Source organism: Maylandia zebra, linkage group LG7, assembly GCF_041146795.1.
Source record: "Maylandia zebra isolate NMK-2024a linkage group LG7, Mzebra_GT3a, whole genome shotgun sequence".
Lineage (NCBI taxonomy): Eukaryota > Metazoa > Chordata > Actinopteri > Cichliformes > Cichlidae > Maylandia > Maylandia zebra.
This window is the reverse complement of record NC_135173.1, coordinates 62,812,441-62,833,662: the sequence shown is the minus strand read 5'-3', so window position 1 is coordinate 62,833,662 and position 21,222 is coordinate 62,812,441. Positions and strand designations below refer to the sequence as shown.

At 42.4% G+C, this 21,222-nt stretch overlaps 2 protein-coding genes across 2 annotated transcripts; both read right to left on the bottom strand.

Moving 5' to 3' along the window:
• Nucleotides 1–210: 210 nt before the first annotated feature.
• On the bottom strand, nt 211–9,455 carry tcp11l1 (t-complex 11, testis-specific-like 1). Its single transcript, XM_004569383.3, has 10 exons — nt 9,166–9,455; nt 8,652–8,801; nt 6,624–6,756; nt 6,426–6,546; nt 6,111–6,331; nt 5,701–5,837; nt 4,270–4,439; nt 3,984–4,165; nt 2,300–2,472; nt 211–2,197 (listed from the first exon to the last, which is right to left on the bottom strand). The coding sequence occupies exons 2-10, from the start codon at nt 8,791–8,793 to the stop codon at nt 1,974–1,976; spliced, it is 1,503 nt and encodes a 500-aa protein (XP_004569440.2). The 5' UTR covers nt 8,794–8,801; nt 9,166–9,455; the 3' UTR covers nt 211–1,973.
• A 2,411-nt stretch (nt 9,456–11,866) lies between these two features.
• Nucleotides 11,867–20,852, bottom strand: LOC101471739 (DEP domain-containing protein 7). The gene is made up of 12 exons (XM_004569384.5): nt 20,698–20,852; nt 16,406–16,591; nt 16,164–16,305; nt 15,972–16,067; nt 15,528–15,709; nt 14,866–15,064; nt 14,624–14,775; nt 14,335–14,496; nt 14,062–14,204; nt 13,853–13,978; nt 13,170–13,245; nt 11,867–12,411 (listed from the first exon to the last, which is right to left on the bottom strand). Exons 1-12 carry the CDS (start codon nt 20,762–20,764, stop codon nt 12,200–12,202), a joined length of 1,743 nt encoding a protein of 580 aa, XP_004569441.3. The 5' UTR covers nt 20,765–20,852; the 3' UTR covers nt 11,867–12,199.
• Nucleotides 20,853–21,222: the final 370 nt, after the last annotated feature.

The following is a 21,222-nucleotide window of genomic DNA, read 5'->3' as shown; positions in this document are numbered from 1 at the left end:
GAGATCTGGCGCCACCTACCGCTATATAAGTGTATTGCATGCAAGCAGCCTAGCGATACACAGAAGAATGCACCAAATCTTATTGGAGTTAATAATGAGAGCTCTATTATAAAATCTTTAAACGTTTTATTTCCCTCACAGTGTTTTTGATGAACGCAATCAAGCTCTTTGATGTGAAGATGGATTCAAAAATAAACACAGACTGCTGTGTGGGACGTAACGCTTTATTGTCATGTTCAACGAACATTCAAAGTGTAGTCAGTGTGATCAGTCAGAGTGTTATTCATTTGGGGAATGGCTGACGTCATTCTGCCTGAAGGAGTGAAACAGTGTTACAACCAGCTGTGTGGTAAGTTGTAAAATATGCACGAGAAAAGCCAAACCCCAACGAGAAGTGCTTGTTAAAATGAAATGTTCCAGCTTCTTAAAAACAATCAAAAAATCAATACGTAAACATCAGTTAAATTAAAATAGTTCGAGTTGGTCAACAACACAAGTCCCTTGGTAAAAATTACAGTACAACATATAATGCAGGTTATTTTCATTTTATCTAATATGCTGGAAACTATCTCACTTACTGCGGGTACAAAAAGTCTGCACACCATTATTTCCAACAGATAAACGGATCCTTTTCTTTTTCTGTGAGCAGGTATAGAAGAGATTCAGATCATCTTTTTGTTTGTTGGTTTTTTAAGTCCAACCTTCATCATTAAAGGAAACTAACTTACTTTATAGTGAAGAATTTGTTTAGCTGGGTTATTGTACATATTTCTGAAGCTACTGCAAGGAGTCCCCTGTCTGTTTAAAAAAAATCCACTAGTACTTACAGATGCATGAACTAAATGCTGCAAAAAGATTAAGGTGTATAGTTTTCGTACCCTCTGTATTCTCTTTCAGTTCCAGTGTAAAAGACAGCATGCAGGCATTTGCTGTCTTGCTCATTCTTTCGCTTGTGTGAGCTACACAACTGCTTAGAGTGCCAGTTAAACGGTGCCACGAGCAGTAAGTTAAAAAAACGTAACGTACTGATGCTTTCTAAATACTTTAAGGCTTTTACCCATCACATATCTCACTGAAGGGGTCAGCTTTGTCAACTCATCAAGGAGCTCTCTGCCAGTGTTTTAGAAGAGCTCCACCTCACCTGTCAGGAGCTAACAGGAAGGAGCATTCAGGCAGATTCACTAAAACACTTTCCCCCACCCCCACAAATTCGTTTTAAAAATACTCAGTGACTTGTTTATCCTGAGTAAACAGATTCCTTTTCAAATATACTTAAATGACCCTTTCTAAGTAGAGATTGTGGCTCTTTTTTGATAAATGTAATAAAGCAAACACATCTGTGAAATACCATAACATCTCCTGGCAGCTCCTGACAGGCGGGGGCAGCACTGGAGCTTGTTGGATGTTGGGGGGAATTTCCTAAATTAGGAAAAAGGATTGTGTAAGAACAGGAGACCTGGGGGTTCAATTGTAAAGTCGGCAGTTTAATTTGCTGGTAATGACAGCAGCTAACTTCTTTCAGATCCTATATCTTCCTACTTTGGGACACTTTTATGATACATACGCTGACACTTTATCTTCCTGAATTCTTTCTTTAATTGAATATTGCGCAAACTAAGTCATAAGGACTCTACCACGTATGGTAAAGATGCAGAATACCCCAAAATATTAGTTCTGGGTATTAAACTGTTCCGAATGATACCCTGCCATGCTATAATACTGAATACAGGCTCATCCAAGACAGCTGCTAATAGGTCACAAATATGAGGTTTGACATTTTTCCAAGCTAACAACTTTGTGGATTAATGTAACTGAGATGTGAGTCTATTTTCTAATCGACTTGGTTTAAGGTGCATACTTCTCTGGGCACCTCCCGTGACTGTTTTCTTTAAATCTTAACCGTTACTAGTGAGAGGAAACCACAAAAAATCACAGACTGCTCTCCACATTTCTCTTCTCCCTCCCTGCAGAGTTTATGTGTCTGTGCCGGGACTCTCCCCTGGTGCCAGTATTTTCTGCAGGGTCTTTTGATAGAATGGGGAGAAGACCAGCTTGTTGTAGTTGACAAGGCGACTGAAGTGAACAGCAAGCTCTTTTAGCTCCTTGCTGACTGGAGCCAGACCTCCTGGCAGAGGAGGAGGGGTCTTATGTTGGCTGGACTCCAGGGAAGCCAGAAGGTAGTTGTGAACCCGAGATTCTGAGAGGAGAGAAGAGAGTTTAACTGTCGCTGACAAACACCTTCACTGAACTGTGCACCGCTGGTGTTGCCTCTAAGGAAGTAAGAAGTAAGTGCTCTTACCCATCAGCATGCGGACTGTGTTGTCTGGTTGGATGGCGGCGGAGATTTGCCCCTTCAGAGCGCTCTTTCGGTCAGCTGAGAATGGAGAGTAGCCATGCTGGCTTAGACACTGACTCAGCTCAACACACAGTTTCTCCCCAATGGTTGCCAAGACCTCCTGTGCACTAAATGAACTTAGGACAGACCAAAAAAAAAGCTTTAGTTTTATAACAATACAAGTTGTTAAGTTAATAAGCTTCACAACAAAAGCCAAGCTTTATGCATCTTCTATCCATAGTTTTCAGTCATGTAACTAACTCGCTACCCTAGTGTGCAAAACCTTACTCCATTATGATGGCTAACAGTGGACAGTCGGTAGTATTGTGGGACAAAAGTGCTTTTTTACCCATCTGTCTTGAGCTAAAACTTCTTGGATTTTTTTTTCATTGGAGAAAAGCTACAACCTTTAATATATAATAAACTTATTTTACTGATACAATTAACTTTACAAAAAAAAGCTGTATGTAATCAGCACTTCATAGCCATCTATCAAACACTGTCTCAAAAAAATTGTAACTGCTTTGGCCTCTTGTTCTCATGTTCACAAATTAAGCCAATTTAGAATAAATGGCGTGGCTGTAGCTCAGGTGGCAGAGCAGGTCAGCCACTAATCAGGTCGGTGGTTCGATCCCAGGCTGCCTCCTGGCTGCATGCCAAATATCCTTGGGCAAGATACTAACCCAGGGGTGGGCTCAGTCCACGAGGGCCGGTGTCCCTGCAGGTTTTAGATCTCACCTTGGGTCCACACACCTGAATCACATGATTAGTTCATTACCAGGCCTCTGGAGAACTTCAGGACATGTTGAGGAGCTAATTTAGCCATTTAAATCAGCTGTGTTGGTTCAAGGACACATCTAAAACCTGCAGGGACACCGGCCCTCGTGAGATTGCCCACCCCTGTACTAACCCCATGTTTGCCTACTGGTGGTGGTCAGAGGGCCGGTGTCCGGCAGCCTCGCCTCTGTCAGTGTGCCCCAGGGCAGCTGTGGCTACAATGTAGCTTGCCATCACCAGTGTGTGAATGGGTGTGTGGCTGAAAGTAGTATAAAGCGCTTTGGGGTCCTTAGGGACTAAGTAAAGCGCTATTCAAATACAGGCCATTTACCATTTAAATAGTTAGTACAAAGCACATCTTTTAAAACTGTTGGAAAACACACAAACTCCACAGAAAGGTTCCAGTTGACCAGAAAAAAATAAATAAAAACCCCCTTAACATAGTGACAGCAGAGTCCAAAAAAGTTGTCCAGAAATTAGTGGTCCATCTTTCATATACAATTCGTGGAAACAACACTACTCTTGTCTAAATGAGGCTAAACTAGTCACATCACCACATCTGTGAAACTGATGGAATCTACAGTGTCTCTCTTTATTTTTGCTGAATTCAGATCAGGCACATTGCAGAATATGTCAGCATGGGACCTTTCCAGAGAAAGTTACCTTGAAATTCAAACTAATCCTAAGTCGTTCAATTTACGCATTAATGCAAGTCAAATTAAATCCACTCTGGCTCAGTCATATTTGTCCACCTTTGTTTATTCACATAGAGAATAATTAGTGCTTGAGGAAGTGAACTGAAAGAAATGAAGGCAAATTTGGCCACTGTAGCTTTAAATATAAAAAAATATATATATATCTTTGTGCTTACGGTGTATGCATGTCTGCAAGCAAGACGTTAACAGTGTTTTTGAGGGTCTCCATCAGTCCTGGCAGGCCTGAGATGGCCTCCCCAGTTGTAGTGTAGACAATGAGCAGCACAGAGGAGAGAAGAACCAGCTGTTCAGCCTCCTGCTGCATCTCCTGGAATCGAACCTGATCCATCAACACCGTCTGTAGATAAAAGCAGAGGAGAATTTTAGGATGAAGAGTACAACACAAGAAGTGAAATCTAAACAAGCGCTGAGATACAATGAACCAGGATTTATTGGGTTTACCTCCGGGAAGGGGTCTGAGTCGTGGTCCCACCTGAGCAGGCGAAGATAGGCATGATTATGAACACTGAGGGGGTGGAGTGAAGAATCAGATGCAGCACCACCTGTTGCTGCTGAGTCTTGCAGGCTTTTTACTGTATCCTCAAGCCATTTCTCAGTGAAGTCTAAGGCATCTGAAGGAGAAACGATCATTGTTATTATTCAGTATAATAATAGCAGTACTAGTCAGCGGTATTACATCATTATAGAATATAATACAGGAGTCTATAACCAAGATTTTTTCAGTTTTCTGTATTGTTAAATGTAAAAGGTTCAGACTACACTAGACAGAAGGGCAAACATACAAATATTTTGAGTAGAGCAGAGATGCACAGTGGTATAAGATGAATTATTAAGTCTATGTGTAAACACTGCATCAAATCAAAGCTGTTGCGTGCTGCTGAAATTCACCTGATTTTCAAAAAGTATAACAAAGAAGTGGCATTCACACAGGAGTGACTACACCCCTGTACATCACATGCTTTTTAAAAGCATTCAATCATTGTGTAACTTATAACTGCAGTATTCGTGGGTTGACAGATTGAGTATTTCCCTTTTGTAAAAAATAAAAAATAAATACGTTAATAAAGCAAACAGTCAAATTTGAAGATGTTTGGTTACATAAAAATGCAATTTTGTATCCTTTCTGATCTTTGGATATCTCACAAACAGCAATGAGCAATTAGAAAACAATGGACGCCACAAACTGCATATATAAAACACGCATATAGCTGTCACAATGTTGGCTTGTGAAGTCAGATTGCAAAGCCTCAAGCGTTTGTTCAGGTTTTGGCATCCAGATGTCAAGACCCCCGCTGCCTGATTCTGATGAGGAGCATAATTAATAAAATAAAGATTATGTTGTATTTGATATGACTGGAACCTGGATGTTGAGCTGATACAGTCCTGAGTCACAGAGCAAGAAAACTGAGGGCCATACTCCAACAGAAATCCACATAACTAGTCTTTTTGAGTCACCCTTTGCTGGCCAATAAAAAGAATACAACCTCAGTGGAAAGTCTGACTTTGCTTCACTTTTCACATCTGGAAGCTACATCCATGTTTTATACAGTCTGTAGTACATCTTATTAGAGCTGCAGCTCCTACAGTCATGTTCTGAATGACAAATGGGCAACTGTTTCAGTCTTGCTACAGAGGTAATCAGTGGGTATCACAGTACTCAAGATGGTGCAAAGGACATTGCACAATGTTAACGTCTACAAATCTACCAGCTAATGAGAGATATGTTTTGGGGTTCTGTATTTCATATTGCAGGTGATTAGTCTGAATACAGTAGAATTAGACACTGCGGGTTGTGTGCTATTTAAATAATCATATGTAATGTTTAAAGCTAATAATGCTTATAACAGTAAATATGAAAGTTGTATCCCTTACTTGGTTGTTTCTCCAAAAACTCCTGGAACTTGTTCCTCTCATATTCAACAGACTGTTGCATCAGATGTGGTCTGATGCTGCTCAGGGCAAAGTTAGCCATGTCCACCTTCATCAGGTCCAGCACTGAAAATATGGCCCTAAAACATGACAGATGGAAAAAATGGGCAAACTCTAAGCACTGATGATGAAATATACACATTTCATTACAAGCCAAACTTTTAATTCAGTCTTGGTAAGTCTGGATCTGTACTAAGAAGTTGTTAATAGCGCTTTGAGCTATAATCAAAGAACAGTCGCTCTTATACAAGCTGAGAGCTGCATGGTCTGATGGGAATGAAATTACACAATCTAAAAATAAACCACAGCCTGGAACATGCAGAGCTAATGATGACCTGTCTTCCATGGCTTACTTGAGCAGAGGCACAACTTCAGTGATCTGCTTCAGCTTCTGGATGTCCTCGTCTCTGCTGGGGGCGCAAAGTGAGCCCATCATCCACACAATGAACTGGGACAGACGACCGATGTCAAGAGCTCCATTTTCAGCTTGCTGCTGGATCAGGGGCAAGTCCAAAACCTCCTCAATCTGAGAGCGCAGACGACCGTGGCCTGGTAGCAAGAAAGACAGCAGTGTCTAAAAGAGGGGAGACGAGAGGTTAAAAGAGGTTGGTTAAATCTAGAGAAGGATGATTGAAGAATACGAATGAATGCAGGCTTCAGCATCTCACCTCTTTGATCTCAGCCAGAAGTTTGATGGCGTGTTCATATGACGGTGGATCCTCCTTCAGCTGGGCTTCCAAACAATCCCAGAATGCTTTGTGCATGATCTCCTTCACTCTGCGCTCCAAACTGTTCCAGAACAACACGCATGCTTTTATATCTGCAGCAAGAAAGAACTCACACTGAGGAAAAGATCCAGTCCTCACCTTCCTTCAGGAAGCTCCGCGGGTTTGATTTGAAAAGCCTGGTTCACCATTATTTCATGAGCCAAAGCCATGTTGGTGACTCCTTTAGCTGTCTCCATCAGTTCCTCCACAGAGACAAACCTGGGTGGGCTGGCTAGAAAGAGAAAATGTATATATTTGTACACAATTACACGTCATTCTTTCAAAAGATAAAGTTTCCTTCATCTGGAGAACACACTGGATATAAACCCATTTACTGAGCGCATTATCTCTCACTTCCAAATGGATTTAGTGTGAATGTTTTACAAGCAGGCAACACTAAGTGCAATAAGCGTTGATCTCCTCAATTCATCAGTCAGAGTCTAAACAAAGCTCTCTGTTCAGCAGCACACCTGCCTTTAAGCAAAGCCTCTGTTGTTGTGGCTCACGGCCATGAGCAAAAACAAAAAGTCACAATGTTCCACTCTCGTGAAGTCATCATCTGCACAAATCTAAATCTGGGAATAAACACATGAGAACATTTTCTACATCAGAACTGACAAAGTTAATCTTTTTCCGTCTTATACAAGTCCAAGCTGTTTTTAAGTGGACAACACTGTGTCACATATTTAGTAGTACTCATGTGGATATATGGCTTTGGAGGAGTATTTTGTTTTGAGGTTTTTTTTACATTTTCGAGGGCTAGCATCCTCCACAGCTGGAGCTAGAATTGATGTTTGGACTTTCCAGACCCCTTTGCAAGGTTTTTAATGTACACCGTGTCACAGTTTACTGTGTTCAGCACACAAACCAAATGATATTACCTGCCAAGCATCTTAGAAAACATGGCATTTTAATACAGAACGCACAACAACGAGGCAAAGTAGTCACTGGCAGTGACTGCAAGAGCCAAGTTGGTCAAAACAAGCAAGCAACACAGACAAGAAGATTTTATCTGCCAACGCTTGAAGGCATGTGCCTGTGAACTGAAGCATTCATGGTCTGACTCCTGTGGTCAAAAACAGGGCAAAGATCACATGTTTGAACAGAAGAACTGAGCTGTTCTCACAGCATGCAAGAAGAAGGGGTCCGAGCCCAACTCCAGCCAGACTGCTAAACCATCTGTGCTGCCTCTTTCAGGACATATTCTCACATGTATGTAGAAGGTCTCACAGCCAACATGTTTATGGATGACCTACCCTCAGAAACACAGGCCTGCAGGGGAAGCAAAGGCCTGAAATGACAGTGAGCAGCAGGAACCAGTAAATCTTTTTTGAAAACGTACTTTTAGGTAGAGGTGGGCGGATCGATCCAAATATCAATAGTATCGACACCAACGCTGGTATCGGTATCAGAGCAATACTAGAGTGACAGGGTCGATAAATGTATGTATATATACTTTTTTAATGAAAGAATACACCTCAAGCATGCACTATGAACAATGTCTGAACCTCTGTGTGTTGATTGTTACATCTATTTATAGCCTATATAGCACATTCAACCAACAGAAGCTGACCCAAAGTGCTTTACGGGTGGGCAGATTTATATTCCGGGTTTCAAAGTACATGAAAAGCTGAATAGTGTTTTTTGTTGTAATTACTAATTATTGCAGTACGTAATCACAATCACAGTAAATCACAGTGATTCAGTGGTCAACAAATGTGTTCAAAATGAGTAAATTAATGATGATACATCTCATAAATCACGACACACTGCTCGTCCCTAAATAAGGTGCCTTTACAGGTTTAAAAGTATCGGCATTGGTATCAGCATTTACTTGGTATCAGATGGATACCAAGATATGCAGTATGACACAGCACTACTTTCAAGGATGTGCTATTGTTCAGTTTTCATTTCAGTCACATGACAGGCTGTGACACATTTAATCCAGATCACATTCATGTGTTTAGCCAGTTTATTCAGTTGAATTAAAACAAAGTTTCACAGAAACTAACCAGGAAGTCTAACAAATCTGATGCTTTTACAAAGTCTCTGTTATACGATCATGATCTCATTAGTTAATGAGCAAGCCTGCAGACAGTACTGAACAGTTAAAATAAGCCTGATCACCTTGTGGAGTGTTGCCTCTGTGAGGACTCGGAGTGTTCGCCCGGACCCTCTTCCTAACCGTCTCCCCAGAAGCCCCCTGCCTCTGCTCCTCCTTCGACTCCTTGTCTCCTCCATCCTCCATGTGGTCTGCCTCCTTTGGCATTCTGGAGTCTGCAGGAAAACAGGTGACATGGAGATTTGAATGTGCAGGGATTTGAAATCTGAGAGTCTGCTTTTAAGAGCCCAATCACTATGATACAGCCAGGTCTTTGTAGAAGGGTGTATAGCAGGGCTACACCAGGAAGCAGTGGCTGTCACGTGAAAGGACCTCACTTAAGAGCACAAAGAAAAAGAGATGTGCAGATTTGTTTCTGTGGTGCTCAAATGATGACATCATCTGGACTGGTAGAGGATGAGAGAGGGGAGGGGGGGATCCGTGTGGCAGTGCGATGCTAAGACTGAGGAGGTGAAGTAAACAGAACAAAGCCTCATGGGTACTGTGGCTGTCCTCGCAGGCTTCGGTAACGGTACTAACCTTGTCCTCGGCAGCCCCGGGGGGAAGAGACGCGTCTGATGTGGAGCTCAACTTATCTAACGTTAGCTTTATAGTCAGCGTGAACGCCGCTTTCTGTTTAACAATAACAACACAACAACAAAGCTTTATGACACCGCTACTCCTTCATAACCCAGACACACGTTTATTCACAACTTCACCGCCGCCAGGCACCGCGCTCAGGAGAAGAAAGGCTTTGGTTTATCCTCGGAAACTCCAGCTTTTTTATTTACGTCGCAGCCCTCCTCTGACGGGTTGCCGCTAATCAAGAGACGCTTCCTGGATTGGGTGGGACTAGCGTGACGTAACAGCCGAGCCCCCCCTCCCAAACGCACACACACACACGGACACAGCGGCAGAAACGTTACATTTATTAGGGCCCGAGCACTGAGAGTGATGGGTGACATCTGCAACTCAAATTTCTCTAGGAAAGCTTTAAGGAGTTGGTCTTTGGTTACAGTGAAAAGTGTGAGTTTTTGTTAAGGGTGTGACCCCAGCAGTATTGATGAAGAAAAAAATTAGTATAAGTCAAAGAAATCCAGTCTGATCAGTACCAGAATTTTCAGGCGTGATGACAGACCTGCCCTGAACAGATTGATATGCCCATTGTCAGGAATATGCAGAGCGCCACCTAGTGGGAACAGGAAATGTCATGTCTTTCACTTTGATATACTGATTATCACAGGTTCATCAGGTCCACCTCAAAAGCGGTGAATATTAACTTCAGTCCCTCATGATGCTTCAGTGAGAAAATTAGGAGTTGGCCCACTCCTCTAATGTCATGAAGGCTTTCTTGTTATGTGATCATTTTCATGGAATATTGCAAAATGGCTCAACAGCGCCCCCTACAACATTTAAAAACATCAGCCTCTGCTCTGTGTTTCATCTATGATTTTGAAACCTGGTAAGCTTATGTAAGCTATCAAGATGTACAAAAATGTCTCTTGGAGCAATATCCCAAATCCAACAGGAAGTCAGCCATTTCAAAATTAAAGTGTCATTTTGGCGACACCTTCCCTTCTTTTCAGACCTCGTACATTAGATTGACTCGATCTCCAGTGCAGGGGATCTAAAGACCTTAATGATGTTAAATTGCGAAGCTTTTTACGTTCAGGGAAACGGGGTGGTCATGGCGGCACGTGGAGTTTCAATCACTCGCCAAAAAGCATTAATCTGCTGTCACTCAGAAACCAAGTTCAGTCTCTCCCAAACTTCGTATGTATGAGTCGAGAGTCAAGCTCGGAAATATTTGATATGCCATTTGTCAGTAATAGTTAGAGCGCCACCTAGTGGGACGACTATAATCATCATTGAATGAGATGAAATTTTAGCTGGTGGTTCTACGCATGAATTCCATCCATGTGACATAAGATCGGACATGCTGGGTGTAGGTGTTGGGCGTGTCTCGATGCCCTGGGGTGCGAGGACCCTCAAAACGCTGCTCGCAGCTTTAATTTGATTGTAATTGTCTAGCTGCTCAGATGTGAAGAAGAAGAAGAGTTTCCTTCTCAGACATTTCCAAATAGATTTGATTTCAAAAGAACAAAAGTACATTTTACATGAATTTCTTCTTTGATAGACAATAACTGGCCTTCCTATACATTCCTATATATGGATGGTAGAAATACACAAGAATGTTACAAAATATCAGCTAAAGGAAGTGATAAGGTACAAATATTTTGTTACTGTACTTAAGAGGAATTTACAGGTATCTGTACTTTACTTAAGTATTTTTTTCAACCATCTTTTTTACTTTTACTCCCTACATTTTTAAACAAATAGCTGAACTTTTTACTTAAAATTTCAGAACAGGCTCGCTACTTTAGGTTCAAAGGTCAAACTGGTTTGAGCCTAAATGGGGGTGGGGGGGTTGTCTCACACAAAGGGATGAAAGAGCAAAAACATAAATTATGCATAATTTATAACGCTATATAAGACCTATGTTTTACTTTCTTACTTTGAATACATTTCAGAGCTTGTACTTTTTCACTTGAGTAAAGAAGTTGAATCAGTAACTTTCACTGGAGTATTTTTTAACACAAGTATCGGTATTTCTATCCAAGTAAAGAATGTATGAACTTTTGCCACATTTTCAAAAGATACACTTCTCACCTCATTGTTTGAAACACCTGTTCAGCTGATATATTTAACTAGCCAGCACCATGGCAGCAACTTAATGCTTTTAAGTATGCAGACACAGGGAGGAGATGCTGCTAAAGTTCAAACTGAGCATCAGAGGAAGAATGGTGATTTAAGTGACTTTGAATGTGACATGGTTGTAAGAGCCAAAAGGACTGGTCTGGGTATTTGATAAACTGTTGATCTATTTAAATGTTTCCCCACATTACCATCCATTCTATCTAATATTATATCCAATTTGCTGTACAATGAGGTTGAATGCCTTTTGGAAAACAAAAACATACATGCTGATTGATATCAGACGTGTTACGTGTAACAGATTTACAGAAAGTGAACATTGTTTTTGAGCAGGTTATTTTAATGCAAACTCACTCCATTGTTATGAAAGTTTGGAACCACCCCCTCAGGTTTTCAGTCAGAAAACGGATCTACAGAGAACTGAGGAGTGTGAATGAGTGGTTTCGTTTTATTTTATTTATTTATTTTTTAAACTCTATTAATGTTAAAGATTTAAAAAAAAAAACAAAACAAAACAAAAAAAAACCTCTTATATAATGCTTAGAGTAGAAGTTCCCAACGTGGCCACCTCAGGCTCTCTTCCAGAAAACAGTTCATTGGCAGAATATACTTGCAAAGAGCTGAATGTTTCACATTTTACAGAGATGCATTTGAGATTTTGTAAACAATTGACATTTTATTCAATAGTAAATACACATACATGCTTTAGTATTCTTCAATATTTATACATTTGATATACAGACACAAACTTACTGTCAGTCAAAAATGCATCTGTGGAGATGGTTCACTTTTGTATAACAAGCAAGTAAAAAGGCAAAAAACACTTTAAAGAAAACAGCAGAGACAAATCTGCACAGATCTACAGCACACTGAAGGCAGAGTCACCAAAGTACTGGTTAAATATTTCTGGGTGGGAAAGGTGAAACTGTCTAAGAAGACGCTTTTTCTCCTTGGCTGAGATCTTGGTATCCAGGTGGATGTTGTTTAAGAGGACCCACAGCGCTTGGTTGGTGGTGGTTTTTGTAGAGCTTTGTAAAGTGTTCCTGTCAACCTGCTGACAGAATGTAGAACCTGAAGAAGAGAGAAAAAAAAAAAAAACGTTAAAGGAAATGAACATTGCATAATTGCCAATTTAATGTAACTACAGACCTCCAGTCTCAGCTGGGAATAAAGTGATCTGGAGATTCTGCCACCACTAGGGGGCAGTGAAACATCAATAACCTACACATGATGTAGACCAATTTATGAATCACAACGGACGAGGAGAACAACAATAAAGAGGAAAATTTAATTAAAATTGATTTGAATAGAAATGTCTGGATATTATTTAGTTTTTTCTGCAGATTATAGTCTCCACCAGGGAGCATCTGCTCTTTAGCTGCATGACCTCTTAGCTGTTCTGGCCAGTTAGTCTATGGCAGATCCAACAGTGCTCATTTTTCTTAGAAGAGAGCCTCACTCTGTGGAGATGAGGGAAATCTGCTGTTGCAGATATTCAGGATGCCACGCCAAGAAAATTACTGCATGTTGAAGAAACTGTTTCACTCCATCAGTAATTAAAGATTTTTGGAAAGACTGTCATAGTAATACACAGTCATAGTGAGAGAATTTTAAGAATTTAGAGCATTGAAAGATCGTGCGACCTGTTTGAGTTAAAGAAAGACTTCATGTTAATGTTAAAAGATAAAAGTATTTTACTGAATTACAGATACCATTCCTTTTGTGTTTTGCAGTGAGACGGAATTGTGCGATCTGTTCTGGAGTTTCTCCATCTTAAAAGGAAACTGATGTTGTGTGTCATTTACCAAAAGTAATCAAAAGCCATTTACCCGTCACATCCGGCTGTTTCTCCTGTACGAGGCAAGCCAGCTTGTCACTCACTACTTTGTGCAGAGCCCCAGGTATCTGGAGCAGAGAAAAAAAATAAAATAAAAAAAATTTACAGAACAAAGCTGCGCATAATCCATGAACCCCCCCCCCAAACCAAACAAAAAAAAAAAAAAAAAAAAACAACCCAAACCACAGTTGGAAGAACAAGAACTGTGTAGCTTTACATTTGTATTTAACCCATTCATATTTTCCCACATTGTCTTCCTTTGTAATATCTACTGCTTCACAGCACCCCAAGCGAACCTTCGAGACACATTCCCATTTACATCAGTGTCTGCTGTGTGGCCACTTGTGTACAGCTTTTTTATAATTGCCATCTCTTCTACTACAAGTCAAAAGGGCCCCATGCAAACACATTTTAAGTTGTTGGACAAGCAGAGGTTACCAAAGAGAATATTCTAGATAAAGTAACTGATTACATTAAGGATGGCCAACTACAGTAGGTCATCCTTAGCGGTGGTTTGAGTGACCGGATCACAATGGGTTTAGTTCGTATGTACAAACATTTCTTGCACAAATCTTTGATCATTTTTTCTCCCCGCTTTCTTGCTGCACTGGGGCAAGAAATCAGGCAAAAAAATTCATCATCACTTTCTCACACAGACCAAAAGCATTCTATTACCTTGAAGATTTCTTTAACATTGCTTAGCATAAAGACCAATATAAGATCTTCTTTCTCTTTGGAGAGAGCCTTGCTGTGTAGGATCGCCCTGGAGAAAGACCTCTTCACTGCCAGCCTGTTCTCAATCTACAGATGACAGAGCACATTCTTTGATGTCAGACCCCCCCCCCCAAAAAAAATAAAAAAATAAAAACACCACTTTCTCTCACCTCCTTGTCCACTTTAATCCCATGTGGGTCAGCTGCCAGAGACACGAAGATAAGCAGCCTACGGAGCTCATCTCTGCAGCTGTGCGGCAGCAGCTTCAGACACAGTTGCAGAGCCTCGAGAGCCTTATCCAATTTAGCATTTACTGAAAAGGTGAGAGAATGAAAGAGAATGTGCTGCAAGTGGTGAGGTTATTAAAAATCTTTGGAGGAGAAGAGAGCATGGTTGGAGACGCGGTAAAAATCTCACCGTCACGTCTGAACCAGTGTTCTTACCGAGCAGCTCTGTGATGGCTGTGTAGACGTCAGTCATGTGCTGCGGCAGAAGTGGAAGCCTGTTTGTGACGCTGTAGTGTTTGACCAGAGTCCCATATAGAAGCAGCTTACACTGGGCCAAGCCACTTGGGGAGAGATGTGTGTGCTCTGCACTGTTGTCACCTGAGTATTTTGAAGCTATTGTTAAACATGCCATCATTTGCAACATAAGCTATACATGTCTCTCACCATAGCTCACCAGTGGCGTTTACATGCTTTACCCGATTCTGATACTCATCATACCACTTGCCTCTTTCTTGGACGCTGAGACCAGCTGGTTCTGGGTCACAGCTCTCATTATCTTGAGGGAAACAATGAGGCAGCTCCCTGCTGAGCTCCACTACCGGCTGGTCAGGCAGGAAGTCCAAACAGTCCAAAGCTGCACAGAGCCACTCATCTTCCCTGAAAAATGAGGAGGAAACAGTGCAAGTGAGATCAACAAAACATCAAATTTATAAAAAAAAATAAAGATTTTTAAAAATCCAAACTTACTGAGAGTCTCGGAAGGCCTTGAGGATCTGTCGGTCCAGGTGGTTGCTGCTGTAGATCAGATCTGGGTTATTGTGTGCCAGGTTGGCTGGAGATGGAGAGGATGGGCTCTGCCTGCACTGAAGCACGCCTTCCAGCACAGGGAGCTCCACCAGATTTAACAGGCTGAGCAGGGTCTGCTCCTGCCACACCTCATCCACCACTGCAGGAAAGAGCCAGAGGAACCAAGTTCTAATTGAGTTGCAGCCTGTGCAGGTGTATTGCTGCCTTTTGTCCCGCTGAATGCAGTCTATGATAGGATCCATGCTGTTAAACTACATGTGTAATGTTATTTGGCGTCAAACATTGCCTGATAGATGCATATATTGCTCAAAAGCTGAATAGATCATTCAGCATTAATGTCAAATTAACAGATGTGCAAGTCACTCAAACCATGTGAATGAATGTACTCCGATTATCCTCAGAGATGCCAGATTGTGGCTGATCCAGTACCATCTGCTACATGTCTCTTTGAATGCAATTTGCTTGATGATCACAGCTATGTAGTACAGATTTCCTGCTTGTCCTTTGTATACCACAGCATTATGTATTGCAGAAACATTTGCTTTAGTTTAGTTGTTCAGGATTGCTTTAGTGATGCATACGAAAGAAAGATTTGTGCTCACATGATTGTGGTAAACCCGTGGCTGTCTGTACCCTGCACGGACTCAGACTCAGACTGTTCATCGGCAGCTCCAATGATTGGCTGCTAGTGGCGGGAGTATCTAGCTGGCTGGAAGTATGAGTGAAGAGGACTGGGGTGGACATCTCAACAAGCGATGCAGGGGGACAGGTCTGCTCTTCCTGCCTGAAATGCAAGAGACACGGATTTCAGGCACAGTAAATTCAGACCTTGATGGATCTACGCTACAAAAGAATTCAGCCAGTCCCAAAGGTAAAAGCAAGGTGTACCTAATAATATGGACAGTGAGAGTATACAGTAATATTTATTATTCAATTCATAAAATATTCATACATGAGATACATTTTGACTTGATGCTACCTTTGGTTAGATGTTTTATATGCAGTGTGCCTGTAATACAGATAAATAAATATTTTAGAGGTGATACCTGTCTGAAGGAGCGCAGGTGAAGAACTTTTGGATCCCATTCACAAGCACACCTTTTTCCAACTCATCTACTGAAGGAGTAGATGTGTCTACAAACCTGCATGTTTATATGAAATGTTTAGGGAATGCCATCACAGGTAGAAATTTATTTATTTATTTTTTTTTAAAAAACAGTTCATTTTATGTATCCAACCTGTAAAGAGCGCTCTTGCTGTCATGAAACGCATCCTGTTTCTTGTCTTTTCCCAGCACTTTGGTTCCCACCGCCTCAAACACGCCGCACTCCAACAGCGCCTGGCACACACACACCACTTTGTCCCGAGACACGACGGCACCTTAAATTTAATCAAATAGAAGGGCCGAATATCATAAATAAAATGATCTCTAGAAGGTGAAGCTATGGGAATAAAACAGCATCTACAAACCAACACACACCCTCAAAGCCCTTCGCTTTAACAATGTATTCTGCCAGTACATCCACACCCTCTGAGCCAAGGAAACAGTCACTGTGGGATTTCAAGAGGACTCGTCTGCGCTTCACGGTCACAGTAGACTTCAGGTGGGAGATAAGGCTGCTCCACATGGTGCAAGACTGGACTGGCTTGGAGGCCACACAAGGAGCTTTAAAAAAAAAAAAAAAGGCACATTCAGAACAAACTCTTAACATATTTTACAGGCAATTTGTGCAGGGCAGGATTAGATATATGCAAAAGGACAGAAGAGACCTCTTAAACACCTTTATAGGAATATATATCTCTAAGAGAATGAGGGAAAGGAGCAATTCCACCTTGTAGTGCAGTTTGCACAAATTGTTTTAAAAATGCACTCACGCTACAAACAGGACAGAAGAGAAGAAAAAAGGTGACGGTGAGACAGCGGAGGCTCGAAGCGAGGAGGAGGTTTAAACCGTGTCTGCCGTCTATCGTGATGGGTAATGTGCGATCGTTGGCAATTAAAATCGACGAGCTCTCAGCACTGGTACGGAGTCAGAGGGAATACCGAGAGTGTAGCCTGATGTGTTTCACCGAATCATGGCTGCACCAGGACATTCCCGATGAGAATGCTTCCGTGGAAGGCTTCCACACTGTTCGGGCGGACAGGGACAGCATCGCTAGGAGGTGGGCTTGCTGTTTTAGTTAACAACCGGTGGTGTAACCCTGCCAACATAACAATCAAAGAAAGGATTTGTTGCCCGGACACTGAACTGTGTGCTGTTGGACTCAGGCCGTATTATTTACCCAGGGAATTCTCTCACGTCATCTTGGTGGCTGTTTATGTTCCCCCCTCTGCTAACCCCACAGCTGCATGTGACACTATCCACTCTGCCATAGCTCGGCTACAGACTCAGCACCCGAGTGCCTTTATTGTGATCTCGGGTGACTTCAACCATGTATCACTGGACAATACACTACCAACATTCAAACAATATGTGGACTGTCCCACCAGGGGAGAGAAAACTTTAGACTTACTGTATGCTAACGTCAAGGATGCATACAGCTCCTCCTCCCTCCCCCCACTTGGTAGGTCAGATCATAACCTGATTCACCTCACCCCCCGCTATGTGCCAATTGTGAGGAGGGAACCTGTGACCACCAGGACTGTCAGGAGGTGGTCAGAGGAGGCCTTAGCAGAACTACAGGGCTGTTTCGAGGTGACCGACTGGGAAACACTCTGTGAGCCTCACGCCGAGGACATCAATGGGCTTACTGAGTGTATCACAGGCTACATAACTTTCTGCACCGACTCCATTGTTCCAGCTCAGACTGTTCATTGTTACCCAAATAACAAGCCGTGGGTGACTAAGGACATCAAAGCCCTCCTCAACAACAAGAAGAGGGCTTTCAGAGGGGGCAACAAAGAGGGGGTGAGGAAGATCCAGGTGTTACTAAAGGACAAGATCAGAGAGGCTAAGGACAATTACAGGAGGAAGCTGGAGTGGAAACTCCAGCAGAACAGCATGAGAGAGGTGTGGAGGGGCATGAAGACCATCACTGGATTCAGGCCAACCAACAGCAGGGGAGCTGAGGGAGGTGAGAATAGAGCCAATGAGTTGAATCTGTTTTTCAATAGATTCGACACCACAGTGTCTGCTCCCACCCCCACAACCTCACCTGTAGTCAGCCTGGAATCCAGAACCACACCACTGTGCCAGCCTCTCTCTTCACATGTTGCCTCCTGTGAGATTCCTGACACCCCTCCCCCACCCATCACCTTCACTCAATACCAGGTTGAGATGCAAATGAGGAGACTTCACTCAGGCAAGTCTGCTGGACCAGACGGAGTGAGTCCCCTTGTCCTCAAGACCTGTGCCCCCCAGCTGTGTGGAGTCTTTCATAAACTGTTTATGCTGAGTCTGAGTCTGCAGAGGGTCCCGGTGATGTGGAAGACATCATGCCTCGTCCCTGTACCAAAGACGCCTCGTCCCAGTGGCCCCCAGGATTACAGGCCCGTGGCATTGACCTCCCACATCATGAAGACCCTGGAAAGGCTCATCCTGGACCAGCTGCGACCCATAGTAAGACCACACCTGGATCCCCTTCAGTTCGCTTATCAGCCTCGTCTCGGAACTGAGGACGCCATCATCTACCTGCTCAATCGTGTCTACATCCATCTGGACCAGCCGGCGAGCACTGTGAGGGTCATGTTTTTTGACTTTTCCAGTGCTTTCAACACCATCAGGCCGACCCTCCTGGGTGATAAGTTAGCAGCGATGCAGGTGGATGCTTCTCTGGTGTCCTGGATTGTTGATTACCTGACAGGAAGACCACAATATGTACGTCTCCCACAGTGTGTGTCTGACAAGGTGATTAGCAACACAGGGGCACCACAGGGGACTGTCCTCTCCCCCTTCCTCTTCACCCTCTACACCACAGACTTCAGCCACTGCACAGAGACCTGCCATCTTCAGAAGTTTTCTGATGACTCTGCGGTGGTTGGATGCATCAGCAGGGATGATGAGACAGAGTACCGGGCTGTGGTCGACTCCTTTGTCACGTGGTGTGAGCAGAATCATCTGCAGCTCAACGTGGCAAAGACCAAGGAACTGATCGTGGACTTCAGGAAGACCAGGAAACACTTGACCTCTGTTTCAATTCAGGGGGTCAGTGTTGACATTGTGGAGGACTATAAATACCTTGGAGTACACATTGACAATAAACTGGACTGGGCTAAAAACACCACAGCACTTTACAGGAAGGGCCAGAGTCGTCTCTATTTTTTGAGGCGACTGAGGTCCTTCAACATCTGCCAGAAAATGCTGAGGATTTTCTATGAGTCTGTTGTGGCCAGTGCGATCCTCTATGCTGTTGCATGCTGGGGGAGCAGGCTGAGGGTTGCAGATGCCAACAGACTCAATAAACTAATCCGTAAGGCCAGCAATGTTGTGGGGATGGAGCTGGACTCCCTCAAGGGGGTGTCGGAGAGGCGGATGCTGTCCAAGATAAAGACAATGTTGGATAACACCTCCCACCCACTCCATGACATGCTGGTCAGTCACAGGAGCTCGTTCAGTGAGAGACTGAGATTACCGAAAAGCACCACTGAACGACACAGGAAATCATTCCTGCCTGTGGCCATCTCCCTGTACAACGCATCCACTTAACACACTGGTTACTGCTACAACTACACATGTTTCTTTTCCAACTATTTATTTATGAGTGACTTATGTATGTATGTATGTATGTATGTATGTATGTATGTATGTGTATATATTGTACTATTCTTAGTTAGTGTATTGTCTGTCTTGTCTTAATGTTGGTTTAAAATGGAGCACTGTAACAAAAAATAATTTCCCCCAGGGATCAATAAAGTATTCTGATTCTGATTCTGATTACTGATGAGTCAAGACAGTTGTTAGGCTGCTGATGTAAATTGATTCATTAGTGTATATTTGACAAAGAATCTGAATTGACATGTCTCACTTTTTATATGGCACGAATCAATGTGTTTTTTTATCAGGTGGCAATATGTCCTAGTGCAGACAGAGGGGAAGAGCCAGGGCCAAAGGTGAGGCACATCAAGCACAGAATAATAATTTTAATCTGAGGATAAAACGCAGGTATTGAGGCTGAAAGAAGCTTCAGTGCTCTCAGAAGACTAAAAAGATGGCTAAGGTTAACAATGACTCAAATGAGATTAAACAATGCTGCTGCATGTCCACCAGGAGAGACTGGACAGTATAGATGTAAAACAAACATGCCAGCAGTTTATCTCAGTTAACGAGAGGAGCAGGCACGTGTTTGGCTCCTTCACATAGTGGACATTGAGTTGTGTGGGACACCAGTAGTCCATGTCTGTTGCTGTAACAGTAGTTCATGTTTAGAATAGAAAATCTCAGCTCACTGATTTGATCGGGGCAATAGTGCCTAATCTGTTGCATAATTTTGCTGAGAGATCTTTTACTTTGTGGTAATCTTAGAGGAGTAGTTTTATGGCCTAAAATACTTAGTCATTTGTTTAATAGTAATTTAACATTATAAAATTCACATATAAAACTATGAATCATCCGTCCCCACCAATGCCAAAACCAAATCTACGCCCTTGGAAAGGAGAGAAATCAAGGGTTGAGGAGGAAGGTTAGACTAAGCACAATAACGGAAACCTTAAAATGACCACTGCCAAATTCTTTGCCACAGCTGTTTGTAAGTGTAGCTTTGCAACGCTTGCTTAACATGAGAAAAAAACAATCAGATCTCAGTTCAGGCCTCCGCCAGGTGCAAACAACTCACCTTGATTACGCACACACAATTTCTCCGCAAGGTTCAGCGCTGCGGCTCTTTCTTTTATTGAAGCCATGCTTCTGACGGATTACAAACGTTGAGAATGGGCGGGTATAAAAGCAGGAGGAAGCAATCAATGAAAGCGCCTCCAATCAAACAAGCGCCCTCTCTGGCGTTTGTGTGCAGCTCTGTAATAAAACCGCTAGAGGGCGCTAGTAGCTCAGTCACACAGAGACCTCTGGCTATGGAGGTCTTCAACTATGTGAACTTTGTGTTTTACTGACTTGCTTTCATAGATTCAACTAATGAATAATGGGAACAGATCTTCTGATCCTCTGCGGAGTCATTAGCCATAGCTTTATCAACACTTTATTAAAAAATAATTTATATAAAAGCACTAAATGATGGAGTGATCATTTATTTTAAATATCAAATTAATTTAAATATTTAAACAAATGTTATGCATTTTTTTCTTCTCCGTTTGAGTGCCTGCAGGTGGTGTAAGTAAATCTTGACCATCTGCCTGTGTCACAT

Excerpts from the sequence above, each read along its gene's own strand:
- tcp11l1 (XM_004569383.3), bottom strand. The coding sequence starts at position 8,793 with ATGCCAAAGGAGGCAGACCACATGGAGGATGGAGGAGACAAGGAGTCG. Across the intron at positions 5,838-6,110 it reads GAAGTTGTGCCTCTGCTCAA|GGCCATATTTTCAGTGCTGG; the intron begins GTAAGCCATGGA and ends GTCATGTTTTAG. Across the intron at positions 4,166-4,269 it reads ACTCAGACCCCTTCCCGGAG|ACGGTGTTGATGGATCAGGT; the intron begins GTAAACCCAATA and ends TTTTATCTACAG.
- LOC101471739 (XM_004569384.5), bottom strand. The coding sequence starts at position 20,764 with ATGGCTTCAATAAAAGAAAGAGCCGCAGCGCTGAACCTTGCGGAGAAA. Across the intron at positions 15,710-15,971 it reads ACCTGCGCTCCTTCAGACAG|GCAGGAAGAGCAGACCTGTC; the intron begins GTATCACCTCTA and ends CTTGCATTTCAG. Across the intron at positions 14,497-14,623 it reads TCTCAGCGTCCAAGAAAGAG|GTGACAACAGTGCAGAGCAC; the intron begins GCAAGTGGTATG and ends CAAAATACTCAG.